Source organism: Amblyomma americanum, chromosome 1 (assembly GCF_052857255.1).
Source record: "Amblyomma americanum isolate KBUSLIRL-KWMA chromosome 1, ASM5285725v1, whole genome shotgun sequence".
Taxonomy (NCBI): domain Eukaryota; kingdom Metazoa; phylum Arthropoda; class Arachnida; order Ixodida; family Ixodidae; genus Amblyomma; species Amblyomma americanum.
In genome coordinates, this window is record NC_135497.1 from 538,022,921 (window position 1) to 538,045,988 (window position 23,068).

The window sequence follows — 23,068 nt, forward strand, 5'->3', positions numbered from 1 at the left end:
TGGTATTTGATCGCTGGCAAACATTCAGAAATTCTCTAAGAATGTGAATCGAATACAAACATACTCAATTTATATTCCAAATTTCATATATCTGCACACCCCTAATGCATACTGAAGCCTTATGCACCATCAAAAAGAACAAAACGTTCAACCAAAATTTGGTGTCTATGCTGTTTAAAAGCGAAAAATGCTAAGCTGAATGACTCACCAGGCTGTGGAGAAAGGGTGCTGTACCTCTTCTCCAAGAAGCTAAGGTCTGTGCTCGGCATACTCCAAAATGTCGGTGCAGGCTCAGTTGGTGCATTCTCTGGAGCAGCTGGCGATGACGTGCCATCAGGATCCTCCCGGCTGATCTGCACCATTTTTGGAAACCATGACATGCAAGCCAACAAACTGCACTAACTCTTCTGGGGCCCTTACAGCATTCACTCTGGACCACGGCGTTTCTGTCACTAAATTTGCACACCTGCACCAAGTGGTAATCCTCTTCTTTTTCATTTCACCTGAACACAAGCAGCAGCAGCCAGTGGTGTGTAATCCGGTTAACACTATGGTTCCATCAACATCGCTTGCTCCCTTTCTCATTCTAGGTCAGATTATTAAGATTATAAGGGTTGTAGAGTTTAGATTTGTATTTCACAGCTTCAACCCACAAAAATGTGTTCAAAGTAGGAATTACAGTAGCATCTGTAGAGATTAACAATGGCTTCTGTGGCTAGTGTGTCCGATGTGCGGCAATAGGTGCACCATCCATTGTTGGTGATCTTTAATAATATGGAGTTTCCTGCAACAGACGACAGCTGAGGCAGGCAGCAACTTCCCCCACAAACATAGACACAGTCAATGTTATTGACCTTTGTCTCTCATGCTGTGAACAGTGTAAGATGTGCTTGTCACGTTTCTGCAGCAACGTGCACGGGCAAACTTCCCATTTAAATATGAGCTGCAAACTGTACCCCACATCAAATCTTGCAGACAACAGCCCCGAGTTGCAGACACCCCCATGCCTCAGGGGCAGCAGGACACTACCAGAAGGACCACGACCACAGGGTGCATTCTCAATGGTGCTCACATTCTCACTGGCTGGCCGGTCAGCCGCCGAGCACCATAACCACTGCGCCATCGCAGTGGCTGTTTGTGCAATTTAGTCACATCACAGAGGAGAACGAGGCACTCTTTTATGAAAACTACAAATGCTAACCCCATAACATACCTGGCTGGCCACTCCAGATGACGATAAGGGTCAAATGATATCATCACCATCATCATTGAAAGTCAGATGTGTAAGCATACACACATAGCATTTTCACCTGTGGGAAGTCGCCCTGCTACATCCCCTTGGGTTTGCTTCCCTGCGATGCATCCTCTCTGGTTACCCTAACTAACTAGAGAGGACGCCTGCATCGCAGCAACACTAGCACCACAGAAAGTATGATTATTACGGTGCAGGAGACAGGCCTCGCTCTTCGGCTTGAGAACTGGCGTGTGCAAACATTTCAGCACGGCGCTAGGCAGCTGGGCGGGACCTTGCGGGAACGAATATCCCACGAGCTCATTCAGGCCAGCCTCAGAACTTCACCCCTGCCCTAGCATAGGCAAGTCGGATGACCTCGATTCCTTATTGCATTTCCTTGCTAACTGGCATTACTTATGGCTGCCCAAAGCGAGTGAGTACGAAAGCTGTGTGGGTGGTTCAAGTTTTGCTGCACATAATTTTCTCTGCTACCTCTCTTTCGACTCTGGAAGTTGCGGCTCTAGAAGCCAGGTGGCCAGTGGCCACAGGTGCCGCTACAAGCTTGCTGGTATTGCAGCTCGGCACTGGGCACTCTGACACTGTCCGACAGAGCGAGCGTCGACTGCTCAGAAGCTGCTTCATGCAGTGAGTGGGGTAGGACCACCCCAAAGAGCTGACTTCTCCTTGCCACTGTGTGTTCGTAGCCCTTATCGGGTGTTTGTTTTGTTGGCAGTCGTCAGAGTGGTAGGCAGGCCTAAGGCTTTTTGAAGCTGCCTGCACCATGTCAGATCAGACATGGCTGACAGGACCATACAGTTGAGAGGGTGCACAATGATGGCCACCAGTTTTGTAACCTCGCACGAACAGAGCAGTTTTGTTCAAATCAAGAAAGGGCTTTGTTCACCCAAACTTTGCATTGCATAGCCACCTGACACGTTTCACTAGCCAGTCAACATTACAAGAGTTAAGGTGCAGCGTAGCGCGTTGATCATGTTTCCTGGAACACCGCAAGGAATGAGGATGCAGTGATGTTGATCGGCAGACAGTGTGAAGGGTTCAACGATGTAATTTACTAGGAACCGTTTGCTTGAAAATGCGGGTACTTGCTGAGAAGTTTGGAGGGAAGGCTAGGTCTGGAGGAAGGTACCCATAGCCAGAGAAAGAAGTCTGGAAGGTAAGCTGGATGAAGTGCACGCTACTGGGAGTGAGAGACGTAAAGGAATGGACAAGCTGGTGGAATTCTTTGGCATAAGTTGCAGTTTGAGAAATAGTCATAAATTCGGAAGAATCCGGTTGAAATGGCACAACTGTGTCCACTGTGCAAGAAGGTGCATGGCCATACAGAAGAACGCATGGGGAGAATCCACTGGTGGCTTGAGTAGCAGAGTTGTAAGCATAGGTGCAAATGGTAGAACGCGGTCCCAGTTGCAGTGATTGGAATCAACAAGCATGGCCATAATGTCGCCGAGAGTGTGGTTAAAGCGCTCAACCATGCCATTTGTCTGTGGATGATATGTGGAGGTGGTGTAGTGAACGATGCTGCATTCCTGAAGTACAGCATTGATAAAATGCGACCTCTATCAGTGAGCAACTCCTTTGGGGCACCATGGCGACGAATGATATTATGGAGAATGAAGGAGGCAATGTCATGGGCCGTAACAGCTGATGAAGGTGACGTTTCAGCGAAGCATGTAACATGGTTGATGGCAATGATGATCCAGCGATTGCCGATAGATGTGCTGGGAAGAGGGCCGTGCAGGTCAATAACAACACAGTCAAACGGCTGGGCTGGGCATGGAAATGGCTGCAGAGGAGTGGCAGGCTGGCAAGATGGATTTTTTTGGTGCTGACATTCAGAAGTGTTGAAATCTTGGTCAGTTGGTACATGTTCAGGAGTAAAACCAGTCAAAAGACGGAACACAGCGAAGAGCCAAGGCACACACACGACGACTGGACTAGCAACTGTGCTTTACAGAAGAAAACAGTCTCCCAGGAAAAGTGGCAAAGTTCGCGCAGCTCAGTTAACAACAATCTACATCTAAAGATAAGCTGTGATCTAATGCCGTTGCGAAAGGAAGCTTAGCTCCTTCTGCATGAGGTAGATAGAAGGACTGCTGATGCAATCATCTCCTTGAATACTAATGAGGAACGCTTCGAGGATTTCGCGCTCTACTTTTCCCTTGCCTCTGCCGACAATACTAACATTGGAAAATAGCGGGTAGCAAACGCATTCCCGGCAATGTCGAGGCAAGTTAGCGCCATCAGTAGGGGACAGAGAGTTGTGGTGTTCTCTTAGTCTGTCATTAATACATCGGCCTGTTTGCCCAATGTACACTTTTTCGCAGGTCAACGGAATTTTGTAAACCACACCTGTGGCACAGTTGACGTAGCGGTTTTCATGCTGCGTCGAACAAACCGGCCGATAAGTCCTGCCACGTGCAACACGTGAGCACAGGCGTGAAAGCTTGCAGGGAGCTGAAAACACAACATTGACGCCCTGCTTTCCGGTGACCTTTTTGATGGTGTGGGCCACTTTATGCACATAAGGCATGACTTCAAAATTTCTCTTTTCCACTGTCTTTGGGTCAACCCTTTTGACGTCTCGACCCTTTATCTTTTGCAAGAGCGTTTCGGCCACTGCCCTCAGAAGTCCTTTTGGAAAACCGGCCGCCTCCAAACGTTCATACTGGAGTCGCCGTGTGTGTGCCTCGTCTCTTCGCTGTGTTCCGTCTTTTGACTGGTTTTACTCCTGACATTCAGAGCAAGACTGGACGAACTGGCGGACATAACAGTACATTCCATGTCAGTAGTACCGAAGTCAGCAGGCAGGTTAAGCTCTTGAACAAGCCAGAGTATGCATATTGAGGATTATCGCAGTAATGGGAGCAAATTATGTAATGCAGATGTGTCGACGGTAAAGAAGGTTGTCTCTGTTGGCAATATTTTAGGACTGGCAACAGAGAGCTCGGAAGGACGTCGTGACAAATGACCAGATAAAGGTCATTCCACGCGAAACTTCCCAGACCACAAAAGCGACCACTGCCGATTGATTCTCTTGAAAAAAACTGGACTAGTTGGTGATTAAGTGAACAGAGTTTCAATGAAGTATTTTCTCGAAAAAAAAAAAATGTTTGCTCACGTGAGCGCTCTTTAAGTTTCTGTGAAGATACAAAAGTTGCAATTAAAAAGTTTTAAATCAAACGTCAAACAGGACACAATGACAAATCTTATTTTAGAATATTTCACTTGTGTTGTTTTTTAATCTGATTTTGTTAATGAGGCCATGCAAGAATTTTCTGCGTTTTCTTCATTCAATTAAAAAATAAATGTGGCGTTTTAAGTTTTTACATAAACGACAATAACATTTCAGCCACAATAATATTTTCCTGCTTTCACCTATTGCTGTAGCTTATGCTAAAAAGAAATTAAAATTGTTAAACAGAGTAGTTTTATGAAAATTTCTCCAAGTTTGCAAAAATTCACTTTTTCTTCAGATTAAAACCTAAATTAGGGACAGGGCATTGCAAATAAAAATATATGAGATGGCTCATATTACACATTAACTTAATTGCTTGTAATCTAGAAATTTTAACTCGAGTAAATTTTCTTTCAGGCCAGGAAGAAATTTTTGAAGTCTGCAACCCGCTTTCTCGGTAGATACTGCCGAACTGCGTCTTCACTGCAGAACACATACTATAATGCTCAATATGAAGTACATTGCATAAGATGTGATAGGAACTCAATTCCTGAAGCAGTGCAAGCACAATGGTGCTAGAAATCGTTAGAGTGAGCTGTCGATGCAAACAACAAAGTACACTGAATGTTTATGCAAGCCCAATGCCTTTTGACATCGGGTGTTGATTTAACATGAAGCGGAAAACTCATTTGGTTGCCACTGGACATGTTGTAAGCTATACTGAGCGCACTAGTACATGCCGCCGCCTATTTTTATGGCACTAATATGCGTTGTGGCTTTCTGTCAAGCGATAATGCGCTATCGTATCTTGTGCACTGAAGTTGATATTGAGCACGATAGTACGTATTCTGGAGTGAAGACACAGTTTCGTAGTATTTACCGAGGAGGCTGGTTGCAGGTTAAAAAAATTTTTTCTTGCTTCTAACTACGTTTACTCAAATTAAAATTCCTAGACTGCAAGCAACAAAGTTGGTGTGTATTATGAGCCATCTGACGTATTTTTATCAGGAGGGCCTTGATCCTTAATTTATGTCTGCATATAAGGGAAAAGTCACTTTTTGCAAATTTTGGGAGGAATTTTAATGAGTACTGTTAAAAAATTTTAATTTATTTTTTGCATAAGCTACTGCAAAAGATGAAAGCAGGAAAAATTTATTAAGGCTGAAATGTTAGCGTTTATGTAAAAAATGTTTTAAAATGCCACATTTCTTGCTTTTTTATTGAACAAAGAAAATGCGGGAAAATTCTTGCATGGCTTCATTAATAAAGTCAGCTTACAGAAAAATGCAAGTAAAAACTTATAAAATAATATTTATTATTGTATCCTGTTTCACATTTGACATAATTTTTAACTCCAAACAACTTTTGCTTCTTCGCGGAAACTTCAAAGAGTGCTCGCTCGTTTTTCAAGAAAAATACTTTATTGAAACTATTCATATAATCGCCAACCAGCCAAATTTTTTAAAGAAAGAATCAACGGTGGTTGCTTTTGCGGCCTGGGATGTTTCGCACCAAAAAACCCATATAAGATCCAAGAGGAACACAATTCATGGGTCTCTGCACTGCTAAGAAGCCATATCAGTGGTCTTGACCAACAAAGAATGTTAGAGTCAGAGGGCCCAACACGCCGCCAGTCAGCAGGAGGTCTTTCAAAGAGGACAGCCAGCAGAGGGTGTGGTGATCGGTTACGTCAAAAGGGCACTCGTACAAGAAGGGGCGAAATTTCCCGAATGGCCCAAAGGATGGATAAACACTCCTTTCAGTTAGGAAATAGTTCAGTTCAGCTTTTGTTCATGTCCAGCTGGCATAAGTGACAACATGCTTACCAAAGCCAGGCATGCACTGAGAGAGAATCACACCGAGGCCGATGCCGCTAGCATTGGTGTGGATTCCTGTAGGAGCACGACAGTCAAAATAATGTAGGATGAGTGGAATAGTCAGAAGACGGTGTAGCATTATAAAGGCGGCATCACGTACCAGCGACCAGGTCGTGGTTGCGAAGAAGCTGGGTCATGGGGGCGATGATAGTTGTGAAACTGCGGACGAAGCAGCGGAAGTATGAGCAGAGACCAATGAATTTGTGGAGTGCTTTCATAGAAGTGGGTTTGAGGAATTCTGCCACGGCATGCAGCTTGACCAGGTTCGGGAGAACGCCGGCCGTGGAGACAACATGGCCGAGAAAAGTAAGCTGCCGAGCTCCTAAGCGGCACTTCTTTAAATTCTGTTGGAGACCAGCATCTGCCAGGCATCAAAGAACCGTCTCAAGGCACTCAAGGTGAGATGGAAAACCTGTAGAAAAGATGACCACATCGTCCACATAACAAAGGCATGTGTGATATTGGGGCCCTCTGAATAGGTTGTCCATCATGGGCTCAAAAGTGGCAGGCACGTTGCAGACGCCGAATGATGTGACATTAAATTCATACAGCCCAATGGGTGTGATGAAGGCCGTTTTCAGGCGATCAGCCTCTGCCATTGGCACCTGCCTGTAACCGGAGCACAGGTCCAATGAAGAAAAGAACTTAGCCCCCTGCAAGCAATTGAGCGCGCCATCAATACATGGGTGAGCTAGGGTAAATGTCCTCGTGTGTAATCTTGTTCAGATAATGGTAGTCCATGCAGAACCAGATCGAGCAGTCTTTTTTTGTTGACCAAGACAACTGGAGATGCCCACGGGCTGTGCGATGGCTGGATCACATGGCATTGGACCTGTTCGTCAATGATGGGGAGTTCAGAAGTTATGACTCGGTACAGGTAGCTGCCGCAAAGGGGCATGGTTGCCAGTGTCAATATGGTGGGCAACGGCTGTAGCTCGGCCCAAGGAATGTAGCTGACAGGCGAACGAAGATTGAAAGCACTGAAGGACAGCAACAAGGTCGGCTCATTGCGTAGGCGTCAAGCCAGCATCGACGGAGTGGTAGAAAACATTGAGAGCAGCTGGGTCACCACTGGTAAAAGGTGCAATAATGGCACTGCTTTGAAGCGCAGCAGTGGTATTGGCGAGAGGGTAAGCTTTGGCGGGATCGAGCAAGTTGACACTGCTAAATGATTGTCCATGGAGTAAAGTTGTAGGGTAGGAGAATGGGTTTGAAACATAAATAGCGCTGGAGCCACCAAGGACATGGCACGTGGCAGCAACACTGAGCACCGGTCAGTGCAATGGAACGAGGGTGTGTAGAGAATAGGTGTGTCCGAGAGGGCGGCACTGAGGAGAAAGGCCGAATGTCTGTCTTCTGCAATGACCACAGTAGTGGCAGCAGCACAAGGTACGTCCAAGAAAGTGTCAATCAGTGGCGATAATTGAAGCTGAGCTCGGGCACAGTCGATAACAGAGTAACGCGTGCAGAGAAAGTCCCAAGCAAAGATGACATTGCGAGGCAAGCGAGCGATGACGAGAAATCAATAGTTTACGGATAGTCCTGGATAAGAAAGCGAAATGGCAGAAAGGCGGCATCACGTTTTTGAGTCTGGCACAGAGGCTTTGACTGAGAACGGAAACGGCGGCACCAGTGTCAACAAGCGCTTTGATGCTGATGCTCTCAACAAACACAGCATAACATTTACAGGCAAGGAAAAACACCTTGAGTGAAACACTGGCGGTGCAGTTCTTGCCTCCAGAACTGCAGCCGTCAGTATTCTGCTTGGATGGTGGGTTGGCAGCAGATCGTCGCAGAACAGGAACGATGGCAAGGAGACTGTGAGCAGCAGATGCGGAGATCATAACGCGGAGAAGAGGAATCCGGATGAGGCTCGCATGACGCAGGCGGAGAGGACGGCGGAAGTTCGTAGGTCAGCTCACACCCGTTATCGTAGGGACGGTGTCCACGACTGCGGCACCAATGGGCCACGTGGTCAGTGACTCCACAAGTGTGGCATATAGGTCAGTTGTCTTGTGTGCGCCAATGCACAGGAGTTGAGAAGCTGTGGTTGTGGCCAGGGGCTGGTAACAGGACAAGGAGCTGGGATTGCAGGCCACTGAGGCTCAAAGAGATGGCGGAACGACGGCCAAGGACCTCGGCGTACCATGGTATCAGTGTACATCTGAAAAGCAGCAATCAGTGGCTGCTGATGGGTAGCAGGCAGTACCTCAGTGACCTGCCCCTGTAAGATGTGCTGGAGGGAGGGAGTCAGCTACACCATAGGCACAAGTGGGCCGGTAGACAAAGACAGCAGAACTTACTCGTAGTGACTGGTGGTCCAGAGCCCCATCCCCTGCAATAGCCAAGCTTGAAAGAATGGCTTCCTGGAAGCCGGCATGCCGTGTGGAGAGATGTAGTTCAGGCAGCTCATCAAAGCTTTGGCAGCAGCTGATAATTCCGGACAGTCAGGGGATTCCGATGAGTATATGGAAGGCATCATCAACAATGCCTTTCATAATACAGAATATTCCTGATCATGTCGGCTTAGCTCATAAAATGACTGATATGTTTGCAGTGGACGACTACATCTTCTATGCAGCTGGTGAGGTTTTTTGCCTGTGTGTTGTGCCGACTTCCCAAGCATTGCTCAGCATGAAGCTTACACACAGCAGAACAATCAAAGACCTCTGTCAAGCTGGTTCTGAGAACCACCCAGCTCGAGGTGCCGGCCTCATGGTTGCAAAACCACTGAACTGGCAACGTGGCTCAAATAAAAGATGAAATTAGTGATCTTGACAGTGGCGTCCGACTTGTTGTAGGCACTTCCATGTTCATATCAGGCCATCCAATTCTCCCCATAAGCGCCAGAACCGATGACAGCCTAGGGAGGGAAGTAATGTTGTAGGTTGGGCGACAGTTTCGAGCATCTTGGAAGTGGTAGGCAGTGCTTGGCTGCTTACCACTCCAGGGTGAGGAGATCACTACACCTCTACCACTTGTAGTAAAGATCATCTGACGGTGCGCTATGTCACAATATTTTGACAGAACGACCTGCGATCAGCAGACTCTGCAAGAGCACACACGAGCATCGCAGAATTCAGCGGTTGTCACAGTCTTCTTCCTTAAGCGCCAGCTGCTGGAGGTTCCGGAGCCGAAGGTCTGGAATTAAAATAGCTGACAAAAGAACCTGTAACTAATTAAGTTAAAGTGCTTGATCGAATCTTTCTGAAAAATCAACATGAATTAATTTCCATGTTGTAATTAGTGACGATTGCTAGCAATCTGCACTGTTAGCCTAGCTTGTGCTTCGCATACGAGAATTCGCAATAAGAATCAAGTCATCATTCTGAAATAATGTACAATGGTAATTATGGCTAGTTGATTCAATGATTACGAAGAGGCTAAGCAGTGCAACAAATAATGACAACAGCAGGAAACACCACCCAAAAGCTACTTCAGTGCTTGTTTGTATTACCTTCTGCTGTCCTTGTTAGTTGCGCTGCTTAGCCTCTTCTTCGTCCTGAAATAGTTACTGCACCTTTGGGGACAGCATAGCTTTCGGTGGAAGCACTCTTCAAATATCTTGGGGCAGAAATCCTAGACCATCGTAAAAACGACTGCACATACGCTAGCGATCAAATGAGAAGTTGTATGCGATAGCTCTGAGACGGTTTTTTCTGCTCTGTGGAATAGAACTGGTTCAAAGTGTGCATCCTTTCCTACTAGATTGTTTCAGACGTTCAAACTCATGTCTGTGGTGTCGTAAACAGAGTCTTGAATTCGTCAGGGTCGACCGCGCCGCAATACATGGGTATCACAGCCGATCATGATTTTACCTTGGACAAAAAATCTCGCACAGCTAAACAAGCCTCGATGTCTCGAGTGAGCCACAAATCAATGCAGGTAATTCTACTGCAAGATATCTGCATGTTTTGCTATGACACACACCATTAGACTGGCGGCAGTGCTGGGCATGCCAATCAGAATGCTGGGATCATCCGGCTCAGTCACAAGCACCAAATTGATCACACAATACCTATTCCGCCCTGTGCCCGCATGCACCCGTGCGCAGAGTTGCAAGTACGCATCTACATGTGCCTCAAAAATGACTGTACTGTGGCCTTTACCTCGCTAGCACAACACGCCTCTTCATCCCACATGTGGACAATGTTTGCTCACACTTCGAGGGAGAGCCTCTCTTCTTCCTTGCCAGAAAAAAGCGCGGTGCCTGCGTACGTACACAGACTCTTCTCTCTGCTGGCGGCGACTAAGCCCCAGCTATCCTCGTATTGCAGAAAGAGTTTAATAAAACCTGTCTTGCTCACCACCGTCCCTGTCTGGAGCCTCTTCTGCGCTGTGCCTGTCGCAGTGTTCCCCATACACCATGCATACCCTTTAGGCTTATCTAGCTTGGTGCAGGTCTCGTATAGTCCGAACCACCACAAACTTCACAGACTGCAGTAATGAAAAAAAAAGTAATGCACTACTTTCCTGGCCTTGTGTACACATTGGAAGCCTGGGCAAGTTGATTCAACGTTATCAGAACAGCACAAAGATGTGGATGCAAAGCGGTACCTGCAGCTGCAGCCACTGCCTGCTCTCATTCCAAGCATTACTTGTGCCTTGGCCATGTAGAAACTCATTAACACCAAATGCCTTCTATTGCTATACTACAAGTTCCAGCTGAAAATGTCAGAAGTTTTACATTGTAATCTCCTGTTGATAAAACCATGTTCAATAATCCTGAATGCTATCTGACACATTCAGCTGCATAATCTTTCACCGTTCCCATGTGATTCCCACATCGTGCTGTGCACCTGTCTCACATGAGACTAACACAGCCCCTCATCCCCATCATGTTCACAGCCATCTCGCAGCAGAGCACTTGGCCACGTACCTCCTCCCGAGACAAGAACGATTCCTCAGAGAGCTCTGGAAAAGGTGAGAAGAAATGAATACATGCAAGTTAAAAAAAGAGAAGCTTACGCAACTTCCACAAGAGCAGCAGTGCACTTAAAAATTTCCTGGATCATAAACACTGAGAGCTCAGATACGTTATTCATTCTTGGTAAGGATCAAAAACACTCTGCTTTCACAAACTGACATTTGTTATGAATGCCCAGTGTTTTCTGGAGCTTCAATGCATGGCAGCAAACAGGATGTACAGGGGTAGTCAAAAAATCCCAGGCCGCTCCGAACGGCCGCGGAGCGGCTCCTCTCCGCTATCGGGGCGCTGTTATCGCACGCTTGTCTCGCCGCGCTTGTGTTTCCAGGGTATGCGCAGAGAGGGGGTGATGCCCCCCCTCTCTCGCTCTCCTCAATAACGAAGCAGTGAAAAAAATAGTGCGGCGGACGCCTGCAGCATTCGCTCTTCGCATAAAGTGACGCACTATGCTGGTGGCCGTATTTAGTATGACTTCGTGTGCTTCTTCCTACGTTTCGGTTTCCTGGCGTACGATATAGTGCATTTACCTTCACCTAAGTTCTGTTGCGGCTCTCAGAGCAGTCAACTTTGAATTTTCACGTTTCCAGTATTTCCAGTATTTTTGTTCAACTTTCTCGAAGCTTAGCATACTCGAACAGGGTTTGAAGACGCATTCTCTGCCTGTATTTCTGAAGAGTTTTTACTGTTTCGTTATTGACAGGTTGTCATCTCGAGTCTTGTGTTAATGAATAGGTTTAGCATCTTCGCGCAGGCAAAGCAGATTAAGTCGCTTGTGTGTTGGGGAGTTAGCACGTTTAGTGGAAGCTTCTGCTGGTATTTAATGTAATGCTACGCAGTATGCTCCAGCTATGAGGTTTACACTTGCTGCACTTGCGTTCCTCCCTCTGCACTCACGAGGGCAAGAGGTGGAGTATTTTGCCATGATGTCAGAATACAAGCGCCCAACGTATGAGTTCCAGGACACGCCGTCATATGGTTAGTCAAAATGAAGAGATTAAGCGAGATGCTCTTGCACCGTTCCCTCAATGTCAGGTCCCGAGCGACTCTTGGACGCACCAATGTAATCGTCAACCCTGGATAGGCGTGAAGTCGGCATCGATGTCTACCTGCCTGTAGTCGGATGTGTCTGCGGTTGGCGTTGCCCCAGGCCTGTCCACTTGGCGTTCAAGCACGTCGAGTTCGGCTTGGGAAAAGAAGCGAATCATTTCGCGCCTGGGCAGTTATGCGCATCTCTACTATATACGCACGGTGTCCCTGTCAGTGAACCTGTTTTGCTTCTGCTTCCTCACGCTTGTATTGAGGAGAGCGATAAAATGTAGCGATTTAATATAGCTAAACCGATTAGGATATGCAAAAGCAGGCCTTTCCGTCCTAAGCTTCTTGTTAATTTCCTCATCGGTACACTCCAGCTGTATCTGTCCCCGAGCAAGCGGCTGATCGCGCCGCTTGGTGCGGGAGCACGGGCTCCGTGACCCCGCTGAGATACCGCCAATGTCATCTAGTTAGAGATGATGTTGCCTCCAGCGGATGTGAAAGGCGTGCCATGGGCCACACAGTTTTCTTGCTCTTTTGTGTTTGCGCCGTTTGCCCCGGCAGACGATCTTCCTCCTACCTGCTTCCTCGCCTCCGCGTTAAAACGGGTGTGTCGGTTTCGGGGGCGGACTAGTACTCTCGCGCGCACTATCGCAATAGTGCTTTCCCTTTAAAATACATACGGCGGCAGAGCCAGCAGTCGCAGACAAGGGCATATGTTCAAGAGGATGTCTGCGCCTCCGGTGGATGCAGTCGCTTGTCAGCGAACAGCAGGTGAATGGACAAAATCAATTTGAATGACACGGCTCCTTGCTCACCGTTTCTGCCGTAAGGTATACGTGTGCCGTCTCGCACTTAGACTTCAGTTCGATTTGATTGTCTCCGCGGTTCAAGTCAGTAATTGGCCTTGCGTGCGCGGCTGCAGTGGAAGTGTTACTCATGAAATCTGGGTAGTCACGCTCGATCCGGAGCCATCGTCTGACGAGCTGTTGATAGTGTCAATTCATTACTTGTATCCTAAATGTATGCCGCTTTTATTTTCGTATTGTTTTCGGCACCGCGGAAGCTATGACGTGCCAAACCTGACCTGCAAATAAGTGACAGTTTAGAGGGCAAAAAAAATGTATAACAGCAGTTCATCTCTGTACGCGCACACAATGCGATCCACTGAGAACCTCGAGCACCCACTCATTGTAATAATTTCTCGGCGGCTTCGACCCGCAATAGCAAGCGCAATTATGCGCAATCGTGTCTCCCTGTCAATGCGTGGCATGGCGTCTACGTTTCGCAACAACTAGAGTCCAACTGGGCAATCGGCGAAGCACGCGAAGGATTCACGCCAACTCAGTGCATCAGTGAGCGACTTTAAATACGAAGTTTTTCTTTTTTTCGTGAATGAAATACAGCTTCACTCCCTCGAACCATCGACACAATGCCATGACTGGCAGTGATAAGCTCGCAGTCAAGCCAGTTCATTTCCCGCATTCAAGAAACGCATGCCAACGTCACGCTGTGAAAGCGCTTCGAATGCTTCGATCATAGCATCGGTCATAGTCTGGGCCACTCTTGACCAACTTCAGATCGCCGTGCTGGAATGGCCGCCTAAAGGTGCCGACATCAACATCATAGAGAATGTATGGGGCTTAATGAAGCGAAACTTGGCGTGACATGCCCTCCAAATCCAGAGCAGAGATGCTTTATGGGTAGCTCTACAAGAGGAGTGGGAACGGCTGAGATCCGACAAAGATTTTGTTCCCAACACGACACCGACTCTTGCACGATGTTCACCCCGGTATTGGCCTTCCAGGTGCTGTCGTACTGGCTCTCTGCTGGTACGCGCCGTGGCCTGGACCCCTGCCCATCACCTACACTGCACTTCCCGGATTCTTCAGCTCCGTGGATGCCTGAACAGTCATCTGCTGTATCAACCGGACCTGACCGCCCATATTTGGCGCCGCTCGACGCCTTCGCCTGGAAACCACCGCCATCGACTACGTCATCAATCACATGGCCAGAGGCAACAGTATTTAATCTGCGGCACAACGTCAGCTCGGCGGGGCACGACACCGACTCTTGCACGATGTTCACCCCGGTATTGGCCTTCCAGGTGCTGCCGTACTGGCTCTCTGCTGGTACGCGCCGTGGCCTGGACCCCTGCCCATCACCTACACTGCACTTCCCGGATTCTTCGGCTCCGTGGATGCCTGAACAGTCATCTGCTGTATCAACCGGACCTGACCGCCCATATTTGGCGCCGCTCGACGCCTTCGCCTGAAAACCACCGCCATCGACTACGTCATCAATCACATGGCCAGAGGCAACAGTATTTAATCTGCGGCACAACGTCAGCTCGGCGGGGCACGACACCGACTCTTGCACGATGTTCACCCCGGTATTGGCCTTCCAGGTGCTGTCGTACTGGCTCTCTGCTGGTACGCGCCGTGGCCTGGACCCCTGCCCATCACCTACACTGCACTTCCCGGATTCTTCGGCTCCGTGGATGCCTGAACAGTCATCTGCTGTATCAACCGGACCTGACCGCCCATATTTGGCGCCGCTCGACGCCTTCGCCTGGAAACCATCGCCATCGACTACGTCATCAATCAAATGGCCAGAGGCAACAGTATTTAATCTGCGGCACAACGTCAGCTCGGCGGGGCACGACACCGACTCTTGCACGATGTTCACCCCGGTATTGGCCTTCCAGGTTAGTTACCTAGACTACGCTAAGGAGACTCGTAGTAGCGATCGTTGTCTTTTCGCGGTGTCGTGCCCCTACGACTTGAAATGGCGCACTGCGCTGCGTGTGTTATGTGACATACTTGCTTTTGATTTACTATCTGAGCTAATGCTGCTGCTTTCGGGAGATGTTGAACTTAATCCTGGCCCCGGACCAACCAACCTTTCCGATGTTTTAGATGGTCTCAAGCGGCTAGAAGAACACCATGCAGCCATGCGTGCCGACCTTGATCAATTGAAAACAACCCAAACCAGCCATGAAACACAACTAACTGCACTTTCAAACCGAGTAGCAGTGCTCGAATTAGACGAGCGTAAAACAGTATCACCATCAAAACAGGTAGAGACTAGCCAGATTAGGCAGGACATCGCTGAACTAAAGGCCGCCAACATAGACGCGAAGAACAGAATGCGCCGAAACAACCTGCTCTTTTTTGGCTTAGATGATAGCGACAAAGAATCGTGGACTGAATCGGAGGAAAAAGTTATTGCGCTATGCAAAGAAAAACTAGATTTGAATCTAGAACCAAGCGCAATAGAACGCGCCCACCGCATTGGTCAATTCTCAACGGAAAAAAAGCGACCAATAATAGTTAAAATGAATCACTACAAGGCAAAAGAAAGCGTGCTTGCATGTGGTCGTAAATTGAAAGAAACACCTTACGTTATCCGAGAAGACTTCGAATTCGCCACTCGACTCGCTCGCTCCAAATTGGTTCAATTCATTAAGCCCCGAGGGTGTAGCTTTAAGCTTCGATACGATAAACTTATCGTTGGCGAGAAATATTACACCTACGATCATGCCTCTGATACCATAACAGAAACAGATACGAACACCAAGCCCGCGGCAAAGATAAATGGAGCACAGGACAATACACAGCAGGCCTCAGAGCAAGCCAAGTGACACTCTACTGAACTGCATGAACCGATTCCGCCAAGCAATCGTCATTCACCCGCACTCATCAACATCGCTTTTACTAATATACGGAGTATTCTACCTAAACGCCATCAGGTTCACAGTTTCATTGAAGTCACAGACGCCGATATGGTCATACTCACAGAAACTTGGCTGCACCCAGAGATAGAAGACCACGAATTGTTCCCTTCAGACTTCCATTTCACCACATACCGCAAAGACCGCACTAACCGAAAAGGGGGAGGAGTTCTAATAGCCGTTCGTAACACTCTGCAGTCCTCGATTATCCGGCATGATAATATCCTAGAAATGATCTGGGTATGCCTTCACAACGCCTCCGGAAAGCTAGTGTTCGGTGTCTGCTATAGACCCCCAGACAGTCACGTATCATTCCCCGATTCCCTACGCCATGAATTAACGATTATGAGGAATGAGTATCCCAAAGCACCCATATTTCTGTTTGGTGATTTCAATTACCCACAAATTAACTGGTCATTGCTCTCGACACTAAGTTCGACACCTGCAAACGAACAGAAACTTTTTCTAGAACTAACCCTTGACTTTAACCTTCAGCAAGTGATAACAAGTCCAACGAGAGGAGACAACATCCTAGATCTTTTGCTCACAAGTCACCCGGACGACGTAAAATCCATTACTGTCCTTCCTGGATTAAGCGACCACAACCTTGTTCACATCTCTATGACGCTACCTTTAAAGAAGAAATCACCAACCAGCAAACTGATAAAAGACTACAAAAGGGCTGATTTTGATGCTATGAACAATGATCTTGAAAAATTTTTCGACAACTTTCGTTGCACTTATCTAAATCGCACACCTAACTCGAACTGGAATTTGTACAAAGACACCCTACTACATTTGGAAAGTAAGCACGTTCCAACACTACTTATTAAATCAGATACCAAGAATCAATGGTTTAACAAACGCCTCAAGTCTCTCCTTGGCAAAAAGAAGCGCCTGTATCGAACAGCAAAACTTCAAAATAGTCACTTAGCATGGGAAAAATGTCGCTTGTGCGCCCAACAGTATACCACAGAACTGACAAGTGCTAAAGATAAGTTTTACTCTCAAGATTTACTATCAATCCTTCACTCTAACCCCAACAAATTCTGGCGCATGCTATCTAATAAACCACAAGATCGCCATGTACAACTCCTAGATGAGAACCCTGCGCGAAAACTTGTATTCCGGCTCAAAACACCGGGATACATCGTTCTAGATTGAAACTAGCGAGATTCACGAACATCGATTTTACAAGTCGTCGAAGAAAAGACGAGACCTGTAAACTTTTTCTCTCAGAACTGGAGGAAAACTTGTATTCCGGCTCAAAACAACGGGATACATCGTTTTAGATCGAAACCAGCGAGATTTACGCACTTCGATTTTACAACTCGTCGAAGAGTAGACGAGAGAGAGCTGTAAGCTTTTTCTCTCAGAACTGCGCGAAAACTTGTATTACGGCTCAAAACAACGAGATACATCGTTTTAGATCGAAACTAGCAAAATTACCGCACGTGCCCTAACAACTATCGTCCCATTTCCCTCACTAGTATACCGTTTAAACTACTTGAGCACATTATTTTTTCCAATCTTATGACCCACCTAGAATCAATGAACTTTTTCTATCCGAATCAACACGGCTTCCGGAAGCAGCTGTCATGTGAGACCCAGCTCGCCGAATTCACCCACGACATTCTACAATACTTAGATAACCTTGTCCAGATCGACGCTATCTTTCTCGACTTTTCAAAAGCATTTGATCGTGTTTCCCATAATCTTCTTCTTCTTAAGTTGTCATCGCTCGGCATTCCACAAACTTTGCTCTCCTGGCTAGAGCAGTTCCTTAAAGGACGTAAGCAGTTCACCTGTGTTAATAACTGTCGCTCAGCTTTTTCCGACGTAACATCCGGCGTACCTCAAGGTGCAGGCTTATCACCTCTTTTATTCCTCATCTACATCAATGACCTACCGATCAACATAAAATCAACGCTACGTTTATTCGCAGATGACTGCGTAATTTACAGCCCCATCCACGGCGCTAGCGCCATTGCCGCTCTTCAACAGGATCTAACCACTATCTCAGCGTGGTGTGACAAATGGCACATGCCTCTTAATCTAAATAAATGCCAATCCATATCATTCTCCCGCAAAAACACAGTTATTGATAGCACTTACAACATAAAATCGGTCGCCGTCACGAGAACATCATCTTATAAATACCTAGGAGTACACATAACATCATCGCTGTCATGGACAACACACATTCAGACCATCTGTTCCAAAGCATCACGCACACTTGGTTTTCTCCGGCGCAATCTAAAATCTGCATCACCTGAAGTAAAAAAGTTGGCATACATAACATTCGTACGTCCTAAATTGGAGTACGCGTCATCTGTCTGGCATCCATCACAATCGTATCTCATCTCAGACCTTGAAGCCATTCAAAATCGCGCCGCCCGTTTTATTACATCGCAGTACTCAAGAAATACCAGCGTAACATTACTAAAACGATCCCTCGGCCTTCAAACACTAGCAACTCGCCGTGTTATTTCCCGTCTATGCCTCTTTCACTCTTTCTTTTATCGCTCACCAAGACATTTGTTGCTGCAGCCACCCCCACGTAAATCATCCCGCCTAAACCACAGTAACCCAATCGCATGCATTAAAACCCGCACCTCCGCAATGAGCAGTTCATTTTTTCCCGACGCCATAGTGCTCTGGAATGGCCTTCCCGACAACGTAATAACATGCTCCGATCGCCGCCTTTTCCACGAGAAACTGGCTAATCACTTCTCATAAACATATTCATACTGCGACACCGAAGTGCCAACTGTTCCTTGTTTTCTTTTTGTATGTTTATTTCTTGCTTTTAGTTTGTATATTATTGTACACTTTTTTGGTACCCCGTGTATTTTTCCCCCTTTCTTTCTTTTGTGTTCTCTGCTACTACCCTCCAACCTGTATGTACGCCCCCCCTTATGTAATGCCTTCGGGCCTTTAAGGGACAAATAAATGAAATGAAATGAAATAAATGAAATGAAATCTGTATGCATCTCTTCCAGCAAGATTGCAAGACATCCAGGCTGCAAACGGCGGGTTCTCTCGCCACTGACCACATTTCATGTTCAGATTGGCGGCGATCAAGCTGACTGCTTCAGTCGTTTCTGATTTCTTTTTCTATGTGCAGCTATTGCGCAGCGTTTCCCCTTATCTTCGCATTTCTGGCCTAGAAGGTATGAAAAACTGCAGGTGGGGCTGAAGAATCACGTGTTTTCCTTGACATCCAGGATATATGAATAAAATGTTGAAAAGTTGAGATGGGGAGATATCACAAAAAGACTTCGTCACCACGGCGGTGGCACATCCTGGATCACCATATTTCGTTTGCATCGTGCTTCTATTCGATAATCAGAAGTGGCTGCCTTACAGTAGAAATACTGTTATACATTTTTTTTGCCCTCTAAACTGTCACTTATTTGCAGGTCAGGTTCGGCGCGTCATAGCTTCCGCGGTGCCGAAAACAATACGAAAATAAAAGCTGCATACACTTAGGATACTAGTAATGAATTGACGCTATCAACAGCTCGTCAGACGATGGCTCCGGATCGAGCGTGACTACCCAGATTTCATGCGCAACACTTCCACTGCAGCCGCACACGCAAGGCCAATTACTGACTTGAATCGCGGAGACAATCAAATTGAAGTCTAAGTGCGAGACGGCACACGTATACCTTACGGCAGAAACGGTGAGCAAGGAGCCGTGTCATTAAAATTGATTTTGTCCATTCACCTGCTGTTCGCTGCCAAGCGACTGCATCCACCGGAGGCGCAGACATCCTCTTGAACATATGCCCTTGTCTGCGACTGCTGGCTCTGCCGCCGTATGTATTTTAGAGGGAAAGCACTATTACGATAGTGCGTGCGAGAGCACTAGTCCGCCCCCGAAACCGACACACTCGTTTTAACGCGGAGGCGAGGAAGCAGGAAGGAGGAAGATCGTCTGCCGGGCCAAACGACGCAAACACAAAAGAGCAAGAAAACTGTGTGGCCCATGGCACGCCTTTCACATCCGCTGGAGGCAACAGCATCTCTAACTAGATGACATTGGCGGTATCTCACCGGGGTCACGGAGGCCGTGCTCCCACACCAAGCGGCGCGATCAGCCGCTTGCTCGGGGACAGATACAGCTGGAGTGTACCAACGAGGAAATTAACAAGAAGTTTAGGACGGAAAGGCCTGCTTTAGCATACCCTAATCGGTTTAGCTATATTAAATCCCTACCATTTTATCGCTCTCAATACAAGCGTGAGGAAGCAGAAGCAAAACAGGTTCACTGACAGGGACACCGTGCGTATATAGTAGAGATGCGCATAACTGCCCAGGCGCGAAATGATTCGCTCCTTTTCCCAAGCCGAACTCAACGTGCTTGAACGCCAAGTGGACAGGCCTGGGGCAACGCCAACCGCAGACATATCCGACTACAGGCAGGTAGACACCGATGCCGACTTTATGCCTATCCAGGGTTGACGACTACATTGGTGCGTCCAAGAGTCGCGCGGTACCTGACATCGAGGAAACGGTGCAAGAGCATCTCGCTTAATCTCTTCATTTTGACTAACCATATGACGGCGTGTCCTGGAACTCATACGTTGGGCGCTTGTAATCTGACATCATGGCAAAATACTCCACCTCTTGCCCTCGTGAGTGCAGAGGGAGGAACGCAAGTGCAGCAAGCGTAAACCTCATAGCTGGAGCATACTGCATAGCATTACATTAAATACCAGCAGAAGCTTCCACTAAACGTGCTAACTCCCCAACACACGAGCGACTTCATCTGCTTTGCTTGCGCGAACACGCTAAACCTATTCATTAACACAAGACTCGAGATGACAACCTGTCAGTAACGAAGCAGTAAAAACTCTTCAGAAATACAGGCAGAGAATGCATCTTCAAACCCTGTTCGAGTATGCTAAGCTTCGAGAAAGTTGAACAAAAATACTGGAAATACTGGAAACGTGAAAATTCAAAGTTGACTGCTCAGAGAGCCGCAACAGAACTTAGGTGAAGGTAAATGCACTATATCGTACGCCAGGAAACCGAAATGTAGGAAGAAGCACACGAAGTCATACTAAATACGGCCGCCAGCATAGTGCGTCACTTTATGCGAATGGTCGTCTGCACCGCGACGCGCTGCACCACAGCCGAATACGGAGAGCGAAGAGCGAACGCTGCAGGCGTACGCCGCACTATTTTTTTCACTGCTTCGTTATTGAGGAGAGCGAGAGAGGGGGGGCATCACCCCCTCTCTGCGCATACCCTGGAAACACAAGTGCGGCGAGACAAGCGTGCGATAACAGCGCCCCGATAGCGGAGAGGAGCTGCTCCGCGGCCGTTCGGAGCGGCCTGGGATTTTTTGACTACCCCTGTACAATACTAGGAAGTGTACACGGTACACCAAGATCTATCCACATCACAAGAGCTTCATGAACTAGCTATGCACTGGTGCAGAAAATTGTTAACTAGTTCAGAAGGGTAGACACTTGGGCTTGTTGGTTCATTTCAAGGGTCAAAAACGTAGCACAAAAAAGACAAGCTAGACATCAGCACCATACTGCATCATGATCGGACATGCTGGATGTTCAAACCTCGAGGCAAAAAACCATTGTTACTTTCATTCAGTGCACTCTAAACTCGTAAAAAGATCCATTGCTCGCCTTTCATTTCTTAATTCTCTCATGAAGTCCTGCCTGCACCTCATGCATGGAAGTTTTCTCAGCAGTGCAAGCGGCTAGACAACGCTGGATACCCTTCCCATGTTTTGGTCTCTGTAGCGGAAGGCGTTCTGAAAAAATTCTGGCAGAAAAAAGCGCAGGACAATCAAGAGGCTATGCGTAAGAAAGAAAAAGTTGCCATCATTCCTTACTTTCACTGGCTGTCCCACAATCTCAAAAAAATAGCACAGTGTTTGGGAGCTAGAGTGGTTTTTTCATCCCCCAAAAAGGTTGAGTCGTTTGCGCAGGAAAAATTTGACCAAATCCAAAAAGGCAGTTGGCTGTACGAAGAAACATAAGAACAAATTTGTTGATCGCATTGAAAATGTCACACACCAGGTACCTCCTTCCTGAGGCAAGCAATATGTAGGACACACCGGGAGTTGCCTGAAGGATAGGCTTCGGGAACATGGGCGTGACGTAAGGGATATGCGTGGGAAAGGTGTGTCAGCCCACTGCTGTGTGCGTCAGTGCATACCGCTCCTCAAAAAATGTATGGTCTTAAAAGTGCATAAAAACTGCTTAACACGAGAAATAATTGAAGCGGAATGGATTTCCTTGTTGGAAGATGACTGCATGAGTAGCCCTTCAGTCGCTCTGATGCCAAAGGAGCTCTCATATCTGGCTGATACGCTTTGATAACGCATGGTTTGATGGTGTTTGTATGATAAGTCGGTATAAAAAAACACCCTTTGCAAAATAAAAATCTTCATTGGAAGTTAGCGCTTTGTGTGTTGTCTTTCTGAGTCCTTGTCTTTTTTGTGCTATGTTTTTTACCCTTAACTAGTTCCATCTCTGCTCATAAATTCAAGCATCGAACCTACGAAGGGAAAAAACTAGGAGAGAGCATGCTGTGTTGTGTTGTGTAGTGTAGGGTTTTATGGCACATAGGCAGGTAAGGCCATCATGTGCTAAGCTCAAGGCATAGAATAAGTTTACTGTAGAATGTTTAAAAATGTGAAATATTACCAATGGTGTAGATGGCCTAAAATATTGTAGTCTAGTAATAACAGAGGGGAAGAAATTTGAAAATGGCTCATTGTAAAAGCCTTAAAGAAGGTCAGGTAGCCTCAATGGATATGCTTGGCTGGGCAAGGATCCTGAGGCTCCCAACCAGTCAAATAACAACCTCGGCCTTCTTTTCAGGAATGAGAAAGTGGCTGAAGGCGTATCTTGCAATAAAGCGAGCCAGTGGTTCAAAATTTACAGCTTTTCTAGTACACCTGCTTCTTTTAAAAAGCTAAAAATAGAAGGTATGTTAACAGTGGCATTATCATCTAAAAACAGTGTTGGATGAAAAGAAATGCATTCATTATAAAATTGAGTAAAGAACTTTTTTCTTAGTTTTTCCAGTTTAA

At 46.9% G+C, this 23,068-nt stretch overlaps 1 protein-coding gene across 6 annotated transcripts in view; it reads right to left on the reverse strand.

Annotated features, from left to right (window-relative positions):
- LOC144116288 (rab-like protein 6) overlaps window positions 1-23,068 on the reverse strand; it is a 149,716-nt gene that overhangs the window by 10,869 nt on the left and 115,779 nt on the right. For all 6 annotated transcript variants that reach the window (XM_077651029.1, XM_077651024.1, XM_077651025.1 and 3 more), the window contains 2 exons: window positions 11,187-11,221; window positions 209-353 (listed from right to left, as the gene is read on the reverse strand). In XM_077651029.1, the coding sequence (XP_077507155.1) occupies window positions 209-353; window positions 11,187-11,221 (180 nt within the window). The remainder of the gene's footprint in view (window positions 1-208; window positions 354-11,186; window positions 11,222-23,068) is intronic.